A 19323-nucleotide genomic window follows, 5' to 3' on the forward strand; every position below is an offset into this window, starting at 1 on the left:
TTCTGGTCACTGTTAATTCAATGTTGAAGGTACAGCAAGAATCAACACCTACTCCATCTCGTGCTAACAGAAAGTTAATACCTATTCTGTTGTCCGATACTACTTTCTCTAAAAACAGCTAAACATTCTTGTTGATCTGCAAGGTTATCTATGATGTCATTACCTAACCATTCCACAGTGGCTTATATTTGGATAGCCATTTCCAGTTAGATTATTCCAGTGAAGGAGAAGAAGAACCCAAAAAGTCTATATCCAAAACCAGTATCTCTTTCAGGGGGTTGTAATTTTCCGTACATGGCTTTCATTTCTCTGCAGTCACTGATGAAGATATTTAAGTCATTACTGAAATGTTTGCTTTCATTTTAAGAATAACTATCTTTAAAAAACTTCCATAAAGTCTGGGGTACATTGACCCTACCATCTATCATCCATTTAAGCAGAGTTTGATTCACCACTTGGCTTTGGTTCTGCTTTTCTTGGGTAATTTCATCTTCCATATAAAGACGTATATACATAAGGAGTGCCAATCCTGCTGTCATGTGAATTACCAGTTAAGTCACGTAAAGGGAAATGAAAGCTCTGACTCATTTTTCCTCTGTTGTGAGCTCTGGTGGCACAAGCTGACTGTTAACCCAAAGGCCACGCAGCTCTGGCAGTCCTGGTTTACCAGTGACGCCGTGAGAGAAAGGCAGTCTCCTCCCACCCCCATGCCATTGACAGCCTCAGAAACCAGATGCTGAGTCAGCCAAGTACGTTTTGACTCAGTGACAGTGAGTGTGAGGGTTTTTTTAATGTTCTTGTGCTATTGTTAAATAGTAATTGAAAGTGGATAATCATCTCTTTTTTTTTTAATCTCAGTTTTAAAGGTTTAAAAATCAGTCTCCATCTATTACAGATTGAATATGCTGAGTTCTTTTTTTACAATCAGACAGCAAAGAGTATAGGGGATATCTGGGCAGCTCACGATGGCAATGACACATTTAACAAGTAATTTGTCTGCAGAACCTTGGGCACTTCAGGCTTCATGGTAGGATGAGAGTTAAGTGGGTGACAAGAGGCAGAAGCCATCTATAAGTTATTCCTTTGCACTGTCTGAGACAAGCTTTAAGATGTCCCAGAACTGAATGTCATGGGCTGAGTTAAATGAAAGCATGGAACATGACTTTCAGTGGGCAGTCTGGAAGGATGCCGTAGTATAACATGGATGTGTTGTCATGTACCATCAAGTGAGACCTGATTCATAGCAGACCCTCCAGCAGGTTTTCAAAGGCAGTTAACTACATGGAAGGAGAGTGCCCACCCTTTCTCCTTTGGAGCAGCTGTGGGATTCGAACCACGTACCTGTGGGTTGCCAGCGCAACTCTTTACCACTAGGCCACCAGTGCTCCCTTGTAACATGGAAAGTTTGTTTAAAGATGAGATTGATGTCACTGGTAGGTGGGGATACAAAAAAGCTGTCAGCTTTTCAGAAGCTAATGGATCCAGTGTCACTTACTGTGCTTAAAGAGGAATGACAATACGACAGTGCATTAAATTTGTATCTTTATCCTGATTGGGCTAATCTTACAAGAGCATTGTCCTATGTGATTAAAGATACTATGACTGAAATTATATAAATATTAGTAAGTCAGGCCTTAATGACTTCTTGTGTTGTTGAACAAATCTAAGCAAATATTCAAGGTTATTATCTATGAAGTAATAAGTACTGTTATTAGGAAAACATGTTCTAATGATGTCACAAATGCACTAATAAAGTCAAAGCTTATGTACTTACAGAACTTATTTTACCAGATGATGAATGAACGAAACGAGCTCAAATGTAATGAGTATTAGGAAGAGAGCAGTGGATTCAGTAGCTCACATTAAAACAAGGAATGTAAAAAAAAAAAAAAAGATGTAGTTTTACAATGTAAAAATTAAATATTAAAGCAAGGGATATTACTAAATTCATGTAACATTGTAATTCAAAAGAGAATGGCAAAGCTTATTAGCAAATTACAAAGATATAGTTGGTGTTAATATTTGATTTGTTAAAATAACATTATTTTAACAAACAAGTATTTCTGTTGTTGTGTATATCCTGCATTTATGTTTCTTGTAAAACATGCTTGCAATGAATAAGTCATTGATAGTGCAAGTAATACTGGAATTGTAATAATATTAGGTAAATTTTATGAAAAGAATAAAATTAAGTTCATTGGTTTTGGATTAATAGATTTTTAGATATAAGCCTGGTCTTAGAATCTTGGGAAAAGTTGTCTGCGTCAATCATCAGTCACTTCTTGCATTTTAGTTTCATTTCTTTAGTTGGCTAGAGGGACAGTTAAGCACTTAAATGTTGAGTTTTAGGCCCTGGATAGGCTAGCAAGTCAAAAAAAGCATTACCCTTTTTTAAGTGAGATCCAAAGTTGAATGCCTTGAAACTTGGCAGCACACGCATTGGAATTTCATTCCATAGGCCTTCCATAACTGAATTGGGGTCACCTTGAGCTGGGATGAAATCAATGCTATAGTTAATCTTACAGACGCATATCGCTGGGCCGTTCTTCCATGGCACTGAGTGGTTTTGAACTGCAAATCTTTCCACTAGTAACAGAGCACAAATGCACCATCCAGGGAATTTTATGTTACCAACAGCTATTTTCTATCATTTTAGATCACTGATTTGCCTTGAATGCACATTGAAAATACCTGAAAACCTTAAGCATCCCTGAGGCCCAAGCTCCAACCTGAGAAATTCCAGTATTGTTGTCTGGGGGTGCAGCTTTGTTTTGTTTTGATTTGTTTTGTTTTTAAAACTCCCGAGAACAGGACAACGTGCAGCATGGATTGAGAACCCCCTATTTTCCATAGGTGTCAGTCGCCATAGACAGGGTTATGCTATAATAAACTACACATGTACTATTTACCTAAAAATATAATAGGAAATAAAATAGGTAGATGTATACATGAGTATTTTCTTGGACCTTTTATTGCTATTGTATTTAATGTGTAATTGTGATACATCTTGCTTTTAATACTCTGTCTCGTTCCCATAGTTTCCTATCCATAGATCTATTGATTTATTATTATTATTATTATTATTGTTATTATTATTATTATTAATTTCAATGAACATTTACGGAGATTGTGGATTTCCATTCATTCATTGTTGCACTTTTCTCCCCGCCCACGCCGATCTGTTGATTTTTTTTTTTGCAGTGATTGGCTAGTTTTCCATGAGGTGAATATACCAGAGAGTGCTTTTGTTTATGTGTTAGTTTCAGGGCTTCCAGCTGTTTCTTTTCAGCTCAGTCATGGCCAGTGAACTGAAACTGAAACAGATCCAAATGTGTAAAATGTGAGCATATCAGAACACTAACCATTTTGTGGTTGACACGCTGTTTGAAACCTAATCTCCCTCCTGAAAAACAAAGGTCGTGTGCATGTTCCATAGCAATCGAATCTTTTGTTAGGCAGAGTCAGAAACAACGATGCCCAGCTCAACCACGTTGCTCTGAATACATGCTGCTCTCTGCAATCCGGGCAATAATCTAATCGCCCTTATTAGTCTCCTGAAAATGCTTACTCTACATCTCTTCTAAAGCTCCCATTATAGTTTTTACTTATCATTTTTTCCCTTTCTGGATGGCATTCCAGGACCCCACATTTTACAAAATCAAGTCTGTTCCATTGACTACCCTGAACAAGTTCAAACCAGTTCAGAGCCCTAGTTTGTATTGATAAGTGATACTGTTGAATAACAATGATTTACTTTAAGTGACGCAGCATATGAGGAGCGTCAGTGGTACAGTGGTAGAACTTTTGCCTTCCATGCTGAAGACGTGCCTTCAGTGTTGCCAGTGCATCTCATTCAGACACTACTGTCTGTCTGTGCTGAGTTGCTATAATGCTGAATATGCAATTTGAATCCACCAGATGCTCCACTGTAATATGCGGTCCAAATCCACCAGCTGCTCCTCAGGAAAAGGAAGGACAGTCTCCTCTCGTGCAATTAACTGCCTCTGAAAACCTGCTGGAGGATCAGCTATGGGTCGGTTCCTACTCGATGGCACACAACAGCAGGCACATAATACTGAATAGATTCTGGCAGAGCTCACAGACTGTGAAAGACTAGGAAGAAAGGCCTGGTGATCCATATCCCAAAACAGCAGCCAGTGGGAAACCCTGTGGATTACAACCATCTGACCCTGATGTACACGGGATCACCATGAATGGAAAGCCAGTTCTACAGCATCTAAGAACAAAAACAAGGCAGAGTGCAGAGAGAGAGAGAGCTTTGACAAGAGAGAACCAGCATGCCAGATCAACAGCCCGACCTGCTGCCTGTGAAATCTTCTGACCCTCTCTGAGATAAAACAATTTGGAGGGGAATGCCGGAAACACGGGTTTTCCAAGAAGTCTTCCTTTATGGCGGCCATTCTTGATTAATCACACCATGACACACAGTTCAAATTCCAGGGGCATATTAGGGTAGAAGTAAAGTCCAAAGGTGGGCATAGGAAACTAGAAATGGCATCGCAGAAACTCTCTGCTGTCATCACCTGGATCCCACACGGAGGCGGAGCTCAGGCCACGTATGACGCAGGCGGAGAGAGCTCGGCTGTACTTGAGCCGGCATACGTAGTCCACAAAGTGACTCCTCGCTGGCACTGTGGGAGAAAGATGGGCAGTCTCCTCCTGTGTGATTTACAGCCTCAGAAAACCCACTGGAGGGTCAGCTCTATGTCGCTTCAGACTTGGTGACAGTGAGTTTTGAGCTTAAACACTTGAAGGGTGCTGGAGGCACCTGAGATGGGTGGAAAGCAGCTGAGATGGGTGGAAGTCCCCTCCTGACCCTTTTGTCCCCCTTCTGCTCTCTTCATAGGACACCACGACGTCCGTGCGCATTGGCCTGATGATGGAAGAAATGATCTTCAACCTGGCAGATACCCATCTGTTCTTTAACGACCTGGAGGTTTGCAGTTACTCATTTACCATTTTCAGCATTTAATCCCTGTGGCTGGTTTGGAAGCAAAAAAAGCAGCAGCCTTAACTGCTGCTGCTTCTCCTTTCTTCTTTCTTTTGATGGCTGCAAACTTTGGCTCACAACCCCGAGAAAGCCCAGAATGACCAGAGAAAACTTTTTTGGAAACACACTTGCTCGGATTATCCTCCTTGGGCGGCTAACGGGCTTTTCTCTCTGCTTCGGTAGGGGTGTCCACTGGCAGTTTAACTAACCCAATAAGGACTCGGTCGTTTCTTCCTCCCCAAATTTGCTATTTAATAAGTTTATTAAGGTAAATTAGTGCAGCTCCCCCTGGGTCAGGAATAATTAACAGTGGGCCTGCATGGAAGCTTTTAAAAACAATTTACATTTCCCTGAAAGCATGTTTTACAAAGAGAGAGTGAGCCCAGGGACCAGGCTTGTTTAAAGTCTCTGCGCCAGTGCCCCCAAGCAAGCTGGGAGGAGAGGAGGGTGGGAGAGAGGCAGGGAAGCCCATTTGGAAATAAATGTCATTCATTTGTTTATCCCCAGCCTCTGTTAGATTTGGGAAAGATAAAATAAGACTGTAAAAGCATTAAGTAAAGAAACAAAAAAACCCTGCCATCAAGTCTATTCTGACTCATGTCATGTTGTTGTGTACCATCAAGTCTGACCCAACCCATAGTTTAGAGCAGCTGAGAGCCCAAACAGTGTGCTTTCATGATTGCAGCTCAGCTTCTTGCCACTAGGCCACCAGAGCTCCCCTCAGAGCTGCCGACTTCTAGCAACCCTTTATAGACAGAGCAGAACTGCCCGTACGTTTTCCAAAGCTGGAGATCCTCCTCCTGTAGAGTGACTAGTGGGTTTGAATTTCCAACACTTTTATTTCCTCCCTGATTGCCGTGGAGTTGGAACTGACACATAGCTGACCCTCTGTGGAGCTTCGCGGGCTGTAAATCACAGTAGAGATTGCCCATCTTTCTCCCTCGGAGCCACCAGTGGATTTGAACAGCCAGAGAGGGGAGGTCTTTGGATTAACAGCACAATTTCCCTGAAGACTACACATTAGGGCTCCCTCCCTTTTCATTGGGAGAGTCATTCTGTAACCACTGTGCCACCAAGCCCCTCAATTAATTAAAAAAAAAAACACTTAAGAATAGGCTACATCCACAGTGAAGTTCAGGGTCAAGAGCTGACCCATTCCCTGGTAGCCAAAGCCTATGGGGCCCAGTTGACATCCAGCCAATTGCAACTCCTGATGAGTGACTCAGAGTGTGTCAGAGAGGACTGTGCCCATAGCACTTGTTACGGCTGATTTTTTTTTTCTATTTGATCACAAGAACTTTCTTCCTCCTTTCAGTGGACTAGAACCTGCAACCTTGGCATTAGCAACTGAGCACATTAAGCATTTTCACCACCTAGGGCCTCTTGGGAGCCAAATTCGAGAGAAACAATGAGGAGTTGTTAGACTAAGGTGCTTTCTTCAAAGTGGAGAAGAGTTCTGAGGCTGATAAGAGGAGGCTTCTCTTGTGGAGTGAATTGCATTTGTCTGACTAGACTGACAAGGGCTCCAGTGGCCTAGTGGTAAGGAGCTGTGCCGCCATCCTAAAGGCAGGTGGTTCAAATCCACCAGCTATTCCACAGGAGAAAGGCGGGCAGTCTCTTCTTGTGCGATTAAACTGCCTCTGAAAACCTGCTGGGGGTCAGCTGTAGATCGACTCCGACTTGATGGTACACAATGGCATCAGGCTATTAGGGAGCTGTAGCAGTGTAGTGTTACAAGTTGGATGACCAGCTGAAAGGCCAGTGGTTCAAACCCACCAACAACTCCGAGGGAGAAAGAAAGGCGGTCTCCTCCTTGAAGGTTTACAGTCTTAGAAACCCCATGCAGGCTTAGAAAGCAAAATGAACCTCAGACAGAACTGCGTATGAAACCACAATTCTATTTCTACCAGCAGGGACTCCCCACTCCCAGCCCCAGAAATCTAGAACATCCCTAGGGACTAAATAGTGGAGCAGAAATATAAATACTCAATTCTCAATCTGCCCTGTGCGACCCAGTCACTAGGAATCTGTACCTTCTTCCTGCTGATATTCAGGCCTTGAGTTTCGGAGGGGGACATTCTTGCTGGAAAGATCTACCATTCTAGACAAGCCATTGGGCCCTCCTCCACCAGCCTATGAAATGTAATTGACATTTTCTGTTTCACTGGGAGGATCTAGGTATTTGTTCTTTGAGGAAGGAAGGTGATGGAGAGAGACTGACTGCTCCTGGTCTCAAAGCTGTGCTCTATCTCCATAGCCCAAAGCCGTTGATCTCCTCTGTGACCACTGGTGGCTTGGGGAGAGAGACAGTGAGAATTCACGACTTTGTTGGCTGCTGAATTCAGCTGGTGTGTGCAGAGCCTAGTGCTGTAGGCAGGGGTCCCTTGGTAGAACTGTTAACCTGCCCAAATGGTTCCTGGGAAGGTTGGTGGTTTGAGTTGGCCCAGAGGCACTTGGAAGAAAGGCCTGGCAATCTGTTTCCAAAACTCTGCCATTGCAAACCCTTGGAGCACAGTTCCTCTCCGTCACACACACAAGGTCCCCAGGAGTTGGCAACTGGAATTTTGGAGTTTTTCATATGTAGTAGACAAGACTGTTGATTGCGATATTAAAACCCAGTTCAAAGACGCCCTAACAAAAAATGAAAGTATTATCTCTTATAGTTGAAAAAATACAAGGTAGAGGAGCTCTGGTGGCCTAGTGCCAAGAAGCTGCACTGCAGTCCCAGAAGTATGTGGTTTGGATCCACCAGATGCTCTGCTGGAGAAGGAAGGGCAATCTTCTCCTGTACCAGTCAGATCTGATCTGACAGTACACACACACTAATTTTTTTTTTAAAAGTACAAGGTAGAGTCAGACTTTGATGGACCTCCCCTCAAGAGTGTCAGTGTCTGGTTGCCCCTGACTCCCAGGGCCCAGACAGTCAGCCACCAGACAAATCCAAAGACGAGAGAGAGTCCCTTCTGGCAAGAAAGATGTGAAGGCAAGAAAAGAATCAGACGGAAATCAGAATGTCCGTGAGGAAGTGGGGCAAGTGTGATTTACACTGTGGGCGCCATGATTATCGTAAAGCAAAGTGTGTATGCGTGGCTAAATGGAAAACCAGTTTGCTTTGTTATCTTTCATTCATATCACAACTTAGAAGAAGAAGAAGAAAGCGATCAGAAACAAGAGTAGGTGTTGAGGTGGAAGCAAGGAGGGACCCACATTCTCCAGGGTAAGTCAGAGAAGGCTTCTGGAGGACGTGACATTTGAACTGAGGCCTTGATGACAAAATCAGGGGAGATCCAGGAAGATGGGGTCAGCAGGTGCAAAGGCCCTGCAGTGAGAAGAAGTGTGACATGATGGAAGATGAGAGAAGAGGTCAGGATAGCTGGAGTAAATGAGCTGAAGAGCAGGTTGGACAGAGGTCCAAGGCTGGAACAGGAGGCATCGCCGTCAGATGCAGGTCTAGAAATCAGAGCTGCTTCTGGACCAGGGTCAGGGTCAAGGGAGCCCCCAACAAGGAGAGCGGCTGGCGATTTTGGGGGGCTGCTGTGTGGAGAGTGGACAGTAGAAAGGGACAGGTGGAGGCAGAGAACGCCGAAGAGCTTACCATAACCATCCAAGCAAGAGAGGAGGAGTTGGATGGAGGTGACACGTTATGAAATTCAAGGTGAAGGTCACAGACCTCATGTATTAGAGTGGGGATGATGAGGAGGAGACAGGACGATTTTTTTTTTTTAATTTTACACTATTTTACCTACAAAATGTGTATACATTGCCCCTCACACCTTTAATGACTCTTAGATTACCACAGTCAGGCGCCACTCGTGGTAGGGGTTGAGTATTTTATAAAAAAGAAAACACTGTGTTGGGGTCTGCCCTGGGGATGCAGTACCATCTGGAGCAGGACTTCGTTATGTACCTGCGATCACAGCTTCTCCTAAATGTCATCACTTCCGAAATCTCAAAAAGAGTGGAGCAGACACAGAAGCAAATGAGAGCAAGTGGGGTTCCTGTCACTGAAGAACAGAGGAGTATCTGGCTAAAGCATCCACCCAAAGCCTCAGAGAACCTTCGAGAGCTAGCACCCTGAATTCAGACTTCTAACCGCCCAACAGGGAAGATATACCATCTGTCCTTTAAAAGACAGTGTTTGTTTCAGCTGCACTAAGAAGCTGAGATAAGGAATGCTAGTGGTGCACTGGATTAAACATTGGACTGCTAACTCAAAGGCCAGCAGTTCAAACCCACCAGCAGATCGGCAGGAGCATTCTGCTTCAGTAAAGATGACAGCCTCAGAAAATTCATGGGACAGCTCTACCCAGTCATATAGGGTCACTGTGAGGGGAGTCGACTCAATGGCAGGCTTTAATTAAGAAGCTAAGACAAGCAGGTGTGTAGAGGAAAACAGGGTCCTTCTGTCTGGGACGTGTTGGGGTTACAGTGTCTAACGGGAGATGCCAGAGAGACAGCAAGTATGAACTTGAAGATCATGGGCAGTAAAAGTCTTGGGCTCCAGGGGGCGCTCTGTGTGTCCAGGTGGAGCCCAGGTTCAGAGCCAGCCCTCTGTGGGTATTTTGTATTTCAAGGGGAGGCCAGTGTCTCTTTCTCGCTGCTCTGAACCCACACCTGTTGGAGAAGGCCCTTATTTACTCAGGAAAGCCAGTTTGGGTTTGTTCTTTTAAATTAGTCTTCTTCCTAAAAAACGTCCTCAGTGCTAGAAGCCCCCAGCTGAATGGAAACCGTGTTCCAACACCAGGAAGTTAAACCTTGCTCGTAGTGTTTGTGGAGGAGAGACAGGCCCTGTGGGAATCTCCAGTGCGGCCTCCTGCTGCCCCGGGGCAGCCATTCGGGATGAGGTGGGGGCCGGATGGGGTGGGGAGGAAGTCACAGCTGACTTCAGATGGTCTGGGACCCCCAAAGAGACCAGTGGCACCCAGGAACTGGAGTTCCATCCTTAGGCCTGGTCTCCGGCACAGTAAAGCCAGGCCCCTTTCTTCCCTAACCCCAAGCCAAACTGTTCGGTTTTTAAAGCTGGTAAAATTTCCAATTTTATAAATCTAGAAGCTACCATTTTATTTTGGTGAGTAAATCATTGAGGGGAAACTCAATTAAATCTCCTAAAACCAAAACCGTTGCCGACAAGTGGATTCCGACTCCTGACAGTCCTACAGACGGCAGAGATGCCCCACAGCTTTCCACAGTTCCCACTGACTCAGCTCCACAATCGACCCCCTTGGCACCAGCAGTCAGGAAAGCAAAAGATGAATTACGCTGGGAAAATATGTTGCCAGGGACTGCTCCAGAGTGCTAAAGAGCAATGGTGTCAGTCTAGAGATTAAGGTGCGCCTGATCAGAAAGCTAGACATTGAATAAGGATGATAGTAGAAGAATCGATGCCTTTGAGTTGTGTTGCTGGTGAAGAGTATTGAACATGGACAGCCAAGAGAACAAACAGGTCTGTCCTGGAGAGGGTAAAATCAAGTCGCTCCTTGGAGGCAAGGATTTTGAAGCTCCATCTCACATACTTTGGGCACATGGCCAGGAGAGACCTTGGGGAAGGACTTAATGCTTGGAAGTGTGGAGGGACAGTGCAGGAGAGGAAGAACCAAACGAGATGGATTGATACAGTAACTGGGGCAGTGGGGTCTGTGTGTCAGAGACTGTGAGACTGGCTCAGGAGATGGCAGGGTTTAGAGCTGTGTTATAAAGGGTGTCAGTGAGTGATAATTGACTCAACAGACATAACAACAGCAACTACAGTCTATACAGCAGGCGACTGCCATGTCCATCTCCTACTGAGCGAGTGGTGGGCTCAAACTGCCAACCTTTCCATTAGCAACCAAGTATCTCATGACTGTCTCCCAGAGCGCCTTCCAGCATTTACCTAAACAAATTGTGGCTGCAGTTGGAAGTATTAAAATATATAAAGCACTTAAGATATAAGTGTTACATAACAGAGTGTTAATAACATTATTTTGTCCTTCATAACTGGGGGTCAGTGATGAAGAAGTTGCACTGTCAACCCAAGTGGTTTGATTCCACCAGCCCCTCGGCAGGAGAAAGATGGGCAGTCTCCTCCCATGCGACTTACAGCCTCTGAAAGCCCATTGAAAGGTCACTTACAAGTCAGCTCCGACTCGAGGACAGTGAAAAGTTGGTGGTTCAGATTCACCAGCTGTAGCAGTAGAAAACGGGGTGGGGGAAGAAAAAAAAAATAAAACCCACCCCTCAGCCGCTCCACAGAAACAAGATAGGCAATCTCCAGTGAAGATTTACAGCCTCAATTAGAATAGTCTCAATGGCAGTGGGTTGTGTTGGCACGTTTTAATTATTATCTGCACAGAAATTAGTTTTGTAAATGCCATATAAATACTGTTTGCCAAGCACTGAGTTAAGAGCCTGTGCCCAGTCGTGCGTCCGACTTCACAAAAGCCACAGGGCTGAGAGGGGAACTTGGCCGGCAGCTCCATTTAGTGGATCTCTCACCAGTGCCAGGACCTTGCCTGCATTATTATCTCTGAATCCTCACAACCACCATGCAGAGATTAAACTTGCCACCATCCTGCAGGTGAGGAGAGTGAGGCCCACAGAGGCCGAATTCCCTAGGATTCACAGTTAGGAAGAGTGATGCAGGGATTTGAACCTAGTGCAGGTTAAAGGGACAGTGAAAGGGGCTCCTTAGCCTGCTTAGAAGAAGGCAGGCAGTTGGATAGACTAGGAGAGAAAATGGGGGTGACATTCCAGGTGGTGTTGCCTGAATCTTGGAAAGACCTCACCAGAGGGACTCGGAGGTCCCTGGCTGAATCTACTCCAATCAGGGTAGACCATGGCTGCTGACCTGATGTGGGGGCCCACGCTGATTTACGGCTCTGCCGGAGCTGTCAGGGAGATTAATATTTCACTGTGTCAGCACAGAGCTGCTCTCCAGGGCTCCCTGCCCAGCCAGCCATTAATACAATGCAGGCCAGATAAGTTAAAAATTTAGAGGTGCAGGAAAGATGCCTGGGCTCCCCTCCCGGGGTGCAGACCCTTCTCTGGCTGGTCAGGAGGCGACATGCACTCACTTAGATAACATGCGCATCTTAATAGGAGGAGAGGCTGGGGAGCATGGGTTGGGTTTTGAATGAGCTCGGTTTTTTTCTAAAACAAATTTGTTAACAATTTCCTTTCTGGATCCGTGTCTCCAGGCGGCTGGGGTAAGAAAATAATGAGGGTGAACCACAACCGGGCAGTCGGGGGAAACCGCAGCTGTCACTGGCCGACTGCAGGGGACTTTAATACGCGTTTGTCACAGAGCTTATTTGGAGATGAGCAATGACAAGAATGCAGAGCATCAAGGCCTGTGGTTTCATGCAGCAACGGTGCAGACGGACATTTACAGCTTTAAAATACATGTATTAGACGAACAGGAAAATTACCGAGAACCAGTCCTTGAAAAAGAGTCCTCGTGGCATGGTGGTTAATTGTTAAACTGCGAACGCAAAGGTGGGTGGTTCAAACCCACTAACTTGCTCTGCAGGAGAAAGAGGTGACAATCTCCCATAAAGATGGCAGTCTTAGAAACCGATGGGGCTTTCCTGTAGGGTCCTCTGGATTAGATTGATTTAGCAACAGTGGATTTAAATCATTGAAAAGAACAGTGACATATTAAAATGGGTCCTGTGATGCGTTCAACAGTGAAGATGTCACATTGAGAATTAAGGTGCACCTGGCTCAGACTGTGGTATTTTCAGGGATGGTGAAGAGATTGAGATTGTTCACAGCTTTAGTCTGCTTGGCTCCACAGTCAACACTCTTGGCACCAGCAGCCAGGAAATTAAAAGACGTATTGCGATGGGAAAGTCTGCTGTTAGGGACTTCTCTAAAGTCCTCAAGAGCAACGATGTCTCTCTGGAGACTAAGTTGTGCCTGATACAGGCCATGGTCTTTGCAATCACTTGTTATGCATCAGAGAGTTGGACAATGACTAGGGAGGAAGAAGGAGAATTGATGCCTTTGAGCTATGGTGCTGGAGATGAGTATTGAACGTACCATGGACTGCCAAGAAAACAAACAGATTCATCCTAGAGAGGGTTAAATCAGGCTGCTCCTTGGAGGCAAGGATTCTGGGGCTTTGTCTGACATACTTTGGACATGTTGTGAGGAGAGACCGGTCCTTGGAGAGGGACATCATGCTTGGGAGGGTGGAGGGACGGCGCAGGAGGGGAAGGCCCTCTATGAGGTGGATTGATTCAGCGACTGGGGTAATCGGGATGGGAGTGGCAGAGACTGCGGTTGGCACAGGACAGAGCGGAGTTTAGGGCTGTTGTACATAGGGTCGCTATGAGTCACAAGCGACTCGACGGCACATAACAACAACAACAACAACATGAACATTCAGAAGCTGGACAATATGATAAGAAAAGTTGAGGCCTTTGAATGACAGTGTTGGTGATAAACACTGTGTCAAAGACAGCCAGATAAACGAATCCCTTCTGGAAGATGCATGGTCAGGATGCCCCTTGGACACAACGATGGTAAGACTTCATCTCACATCCTCTGGTCATGTTATCAGAGAGCCTCGGTCCCTGGAGAAAGACGTCAAGCTCGATAAAGAAGAAAGTCAAAGAAAAAGAGGAAGACCATTAGCATGAGATGGATTGGCCCAGCGGCTCCAACAGTGGCCCAGACACAGCAGCCACTTTGAGGATGGCGTGTTTCATTGTGTTGTACATGGCGTGCTATGAGTTGGAACCAGTTCAATCACCTGACAGTGACAAATGTACCACTGCATGACATCTGCGCAGAGCATCTATCTTTCAAATAATAAGGGAATAAAGGAGAAGAGTGGTGAAAGCTGGCTTGCCCTACCTGCGTATGTCAAGATCAATATCAACCATGAGAAGTCATACCAATAGCATGGTCCTTTGGTATGATGTGATGAGATGAGAGTCAGACTTTACCTCTGAGACCTTCCTAACCCCAGCCCAACCATGACCTAAACATCAGACAGATCCCAGTGAGGGGCACTCTGCCAAACACCCAACCGGCACTCCTCAAGGCTCAGAGGTCATCAGAAAGAAACTAATAAACCTGCTGAACAGCCCAGAAGTGCCTCGGGAAGCATGACAGCCCAGTGGGATCCTGGGATAGACAAGAGGCATTAAGTAAAAGCTAAGGAAGTCTGAATAATGTCTGGGCTTCAGTCAATGCATACATGGTGCAAGTGCTTTGGGCTTGGCTGCTCATAGAAAAGTCAGAGGTTCAAGTCTACCCATCGGCTGTGCATAAGGAAGGACCGGAGATCTGCTGCTGTAATGATTACACCCACAGAAACCCTTTGGAACTAAGTTCTACCCTATGACACATGGCATCATCCCGAACTAAAATCAGATCAACAGCAGTGGGTTTGATTTGGGAGTGTTTAGCAATACAGCAATACTTGTTTTTAGCTGTAACAGATGTCCCTTAGGAGATCAAGAGTGAGAGAAACTAGGTCTGGGATTCATGGACACTCTCTGGAGCATCTTTACAACTTCCTGTAAGTAGAAAACTAAACTCGTGCTGCCCTCGTGGCCTGCTGGTAAGGAGTTGTACTACCAACCCAAAGGCACATGGTTCAAGTCCATCATCTGCTCTGTGGGGGAAAAAGACAGGCAGTCTTTTCCTGAGCCGTTTACAGCCTCCAAAAACCAGTTGGAGGGTCAGCTATGAGTCAGTCTGACTCAAAGGCATGTAACAACAGCAATCTAAAATTAAAAAGTACATTTCTGATGAAAATACAAAGGAAGGAAGGAAGGAGGGAGGGAGAGAGAGAAGGGAGGAAGGGAGGGAAGTACATCCCCCACCCCCCAAAAAAAGCTAAAGACCAAAGATTGTCACCAATTTACCGAGGATCTCGCACCAAGAAAACAGAAGGACTGGGATTGGAGGCCAGGGCTGAGCCCTGAGCACCAGGTTCAATGGTGTAAAATCTGAAGGTACGCGAATGCTGCCCCTCTGTCCCTGTTCCTTGAGCTGCCTTGATGAATGGTTTCCTGAAAGACCTCCAGGTCTGAATGCACATTCCTGCTTTGCTTCTGCAAGCCTCGTCAGCATTAACCCGGTGAATGGCAGTCTCCGTTCAGTCTGGCCATTACTGTGCCAGGCAGAACGTTCAGACCTATAGAACAGAGAGTAAGAACAGCAACAGCAAGGTGTTGGAATGTAATGGAAGATCATCACAACCCTCGTGCCTAACCAAACGAGACAATGCCCAGTCCTTTGCCATCTCTGTGATCAACGAGAGATTGGATGATGGTAGCTGGTGGGTTTCGCCCTGGTTCTTGTCCACAGGGAAATCGCCAGGCCTTCCCTCTTAGTTGTTGCTAGGTGTCATCTGCTCAGCACCGGCCCACGGCGTCTGCACCGGCCCACGGCGTCTGCACCGGCCCACGGCGTCTGCACCGGCCCACGGCGTCTGCACCGGCCCACGGCACCCACTCCAACCCACAGCACCCACACTGGCCCAGGGCAGTCACACCGGCCCATGGCGCCCGCACCAGCCCACGGCACCCGCTTCCCAGTGTTGCAGCCACTGTGTGATTTGAGGGCCTTACAGCCCGAGGGCCTCATCGGTCAGCACGTTATGAGAAACGAGTAAGGTGGGAGGTGTGATCAGGGAGACGCTGAATTAGTACATGTGAATCGAGCGGAGCCCATGCTGCATTCTTCTTTACAAGCAGGTGGGAGCCCTTGCAGGACTTTGAACAGGTGAAGAGCATGATAGGACTGAAGGTTTAACAGAACCTCCCTCGCTGCTGGGTAGAGACGAGACTGTGAGAGGAGTGTACACTGGGAACAGGGTGCGTGTGGAGGCGGCTGCAGTAGTCCAAGCCAGGGGTCAGCAGACTTCGTCTGTAAAAGGCCAGAGGGTAGATAGATAGTTCAGGTTTTGTGAATCTTTTTGCCATCTCTGTCTCAACTCTTGTCCTACAAAACCAGTGGCAGGCACTTCTAAATGAGCCGCGACTGGTCTGTCGGCTCGTCAGATTATGGTGGGTTGTGTGTGGCTGTGGAGTTGGACGCTGCATCACCAGAAGTTAAATTAGCAGCAGGATCACCCGTAGAGACTTCCACGGTCTGAAATTGATCGAGATGCATTGGTGATTACTGATGATTGGAATGTAGGAGTTGGAAACAAAGAGGAAGAATTGATAGTTGGTTGGAATGTAGGAGTTGGAAACAAAGAGGAAGAATTGATAGTTGGAAAATAGGGCTTTAGTGGTAGAAATGCCTCAGCGGGCACACGGTAGAATTTTGCACAGCTAACGACTGATTTGCTCCAAATACCTGTTTTTCAACAACATAACGTGATTATACTTGTACATCTCAGCAGATGAAATACATTAGAATCAAATTGACTATATCTAGGAAAAGAGAAAGAGTAAAGCCAGTGGCTTACAGAAGAATGGACCATCAATTGCTCTTATACAAGTTCAAATCTAAGCTAAAGAAAGTTAAAGCAAGTCCATGTGAGTCAAAATAGGACCTTAAGAACATTCCGCCTTTAACTGGGTGAGGGGGAAGGAAGGGAGAGGGGGTAAAATGTGCAACAATAAATGAATGAACTCTAACTTTTCTGTAAACTTTTGTTGAAATCACAATTAAAATTAAAAAATTCTTAAAAAACAAACAAAAGAACATTTCACCTAATTTCAGAGGCCATTTCAAGAATAAACTTAATGCAGTGAATGCGGATGACCAGATATGTTGTGGGATCACATCAAGTACACCATATATGAAAATAGTAAAAGATCATTAACAAATCAGGAAAGAAAAGGCCAAAATGGATGTCAGAAGAGACTCTGAAATTTAGACTTGTAATGAAGCGAAAGCAAGAAATGATGAAGAGAGCGGCATTTCAAGATTTCAAACGGTGGCTTGGGAAGACAAAGTGTTATAACGAAATGTGGAAAAGCCCAGTTAGAAAACCAGTTGGGAAGAACACATTCAGCGTTGTGCATGCTGAGAGAACTGGAGGAAAAGAATGTAAATCTCAACTTGTAATGTTGGAGAATTCTGTGGACAAGGTAGTGAATGACATAGAAAGCATCAAACGAGAATGGAAGGAATATACAGTCATAGAACCGAAGAGAAGTAGTGTTTGCTCAAGAATTTGTAGTATTGCAGGAAGAAGTCCAAACGGCGCAGGCGGCTTTGATGGGGGGTGGGGGCGGGGAAGCTGTAGACAGGCTCCAGGAACTGACCAGTTACCAACTGAAACGTTCCGACAAAAAGATGTAATGTTGGATGTACTCACTTGCCTGTGTTGATATGTTTGGAAGACAGTTACCTGACCCAGCAGCTGGAAGAAATCCATATAGACGCTCATTCCAGAGAAAGGTAATCTAGTAGAAGACGGAAATTATCATTAATAGCACATGCGCGTAAAACTTGGCTGAAGATAATTTGAAATTATTGCAGCTGTACATCGACAGAGACTCCACCTGGATTCAGAAGAGGCCATGGGACAAGGCATATCCCTGCTGGTGTCAGGTGGGTGGGTATGCTCAGATGCAGGAATCACTTTGAGTAGAAAATTGGCTCAGTGGGACCTAGCAATATTGTTTGTATCTGTAGTCCATGGGGAGGGGCTCTGGTGGCCCAGTGGTTAGGAGCTGCACTACCAACACAAAGGCACATGGTTTGAATCCACCAGCTGCTCCACAGGAGAAAGATGGGCCTCTGAAAACCCACTGGAAGGGCTGTGGGTTAGCTGTGACGTGAAAACACACAGCGACAAGAGTCCATGAGGAGTTTCACTGCTAGCCTAATGGTGACACTGGCTGTTCGCGTCCACAGGAGAAAGAACCGTCTCCTCTCACGTGATTTACAGCCTCCAAAAACCCTCTGAAGTTCAGCTATTCTTTGTTTCCAGTTCCACAGCAATGAATTTGCACTTTGAAGATACATGGAAGATGTCAACTGTTAATGCACTCGGCTGCTAACTGAAAGGTTGGAGGTTCGAGTCCACCTGGAAGTGCCAGGAAAGACAGGTGTGGCATTCTACTTCCAGAGCTTCAGACCCTGAAAGCCATATGGAGCAGTATGTGACACTCGTGGGGTCACCATGAGGCACTGACTGAGGCGGAGCTGGTTATCCTTATGGAACGCTTTCCAGTGGGTTCTATGAAGAGACACCTGATATCATACGAGGGGCATTTTTCTTTAACTTGCTTTTTCCATACTGTAGTTTGTCTTGGGAATATTTCCATGTGTTCACAAAGAAGTTGACCTCATTCTTTTGAACTGATGGGTAGAGTTCCCCCGCCTGAGTGCACCACCTTTTATTTTGCTTGGACTTGATCCCGGGACCTTAGGTGTTTCCAGTTGTACACTGGGCTGATGGGCACATGGCTGCACCTGTGTGCAGGCATCCCTGTGGATCAGAAGGTGTCCGTTCCCCAAGGCAGGGGCTATACAGTGCCTGGTCCCCACCCACTGCATCACATGTGTATCAAAGCCATTCTCCTGCATCTCTACTTTGTCTGTGCCAGCTGGCCCAGCCCAGACATATAGGACTGTTCAAGAGACAGGCAAACACACCTTGGGCCCGTGAAGACAGGTCTCTCCTTCGTGCTGAGTCCTGTCCCCTTACCTAGGGGGAGTGGAGACAGGTTGGCAGAGTTGGGTGGCATCCTATCTTCTGTCCCCAAAGCCCCAGACTCATCCTCCTGTCCTGGGCCTGTCCAGCTTTCTTCACTACGGCTCAGCCGTAACTCGATCCAGGTCAGCTGGTGGGGTATGAGGTAGCGTCTAGCGAAGCGTCATGGTATTTTATTAAGTCCGAAATGTGATCACTACTGTTGTCACACTTTAGCACCCCCAACAATCCCCTTGCAAATGAGAAAAGCAGAGCCTCCCAAATGCCTGTCTGCTGACGTCAGGAAAAGCACACGAAACCTGCCCAGGGCTGAAGCTGGGACCCCAGCAGCGGTCAAGCTCAAGGGGAGGGACAAGGGGCTGAGTCTCAGTTTCCAATCAGGCGGCACACAAAAGCTGGGCGCTTGTCTGCTATTAACATTTTCTCAACTTCTGAGCCTGTAAAGTCAACCTTGGCTTTGGAAGTGCAATTTTTATTCACTTATCAAGATTGCTGGTCGCGGGATGCTCTGTCTGTGGAGGTCCCACACTCAGGTGCACGCAGAGGTCAAGTAACTAGATCATGTAAAATGACCCTGGGGAACTGGCGGCAGCTGCAGCAGCATTGTAAAGGTTTGCTGGGATGGAGGACCCAAGGCCCATCAAGCCAGAGAGGGTGGGTTCTCCAGGGGGTCTGAAAATCCAGAGAAGAGAAGGGGCCG

The 19323-nt window shown here is 46.0% G+C and overlaps 1 protein-coding gene across 1 annotated transcript in view; it reads left to right on the forward strand.

The window, feature by feature from the left end:
• EYA2 (eyes absent homolog 2 (Drosophila)) overlaps positions 1-19323 on the forward strand; it is a 194366-nt gene that overhangs the window by 153564 nt on the left and 21479 nt on the right. The window contains exon 8 of the mRNA XM_006881747.1: positions 4868-4957. Within this exon, the coding sequence (XP_006881809.1) occupies positions 4868-4957 (90 nt within the window). The remainder of the gene's footprint in view (positions 1-4867; positions 4958-19323) is intronic.

This window comes from Elephantulus edwardii, unplaced genomic scaffold (genome assembly GCF_000299155.1).
Source record: "Elephantulus edwardii isolate Elephantulus edwardi_28Jun2011 unplaced genomic scaffold, EleEdw1.0 scaffold00015, whole genome shotgun sequence".
In the NCBI taxonomy this organism is placed as follows: Eukaryota; Metazoa; Chordata; class Mammalia; order Macroscelidea; family Macroscelididae; genus Elephantulus; species Elephantulus edwardii.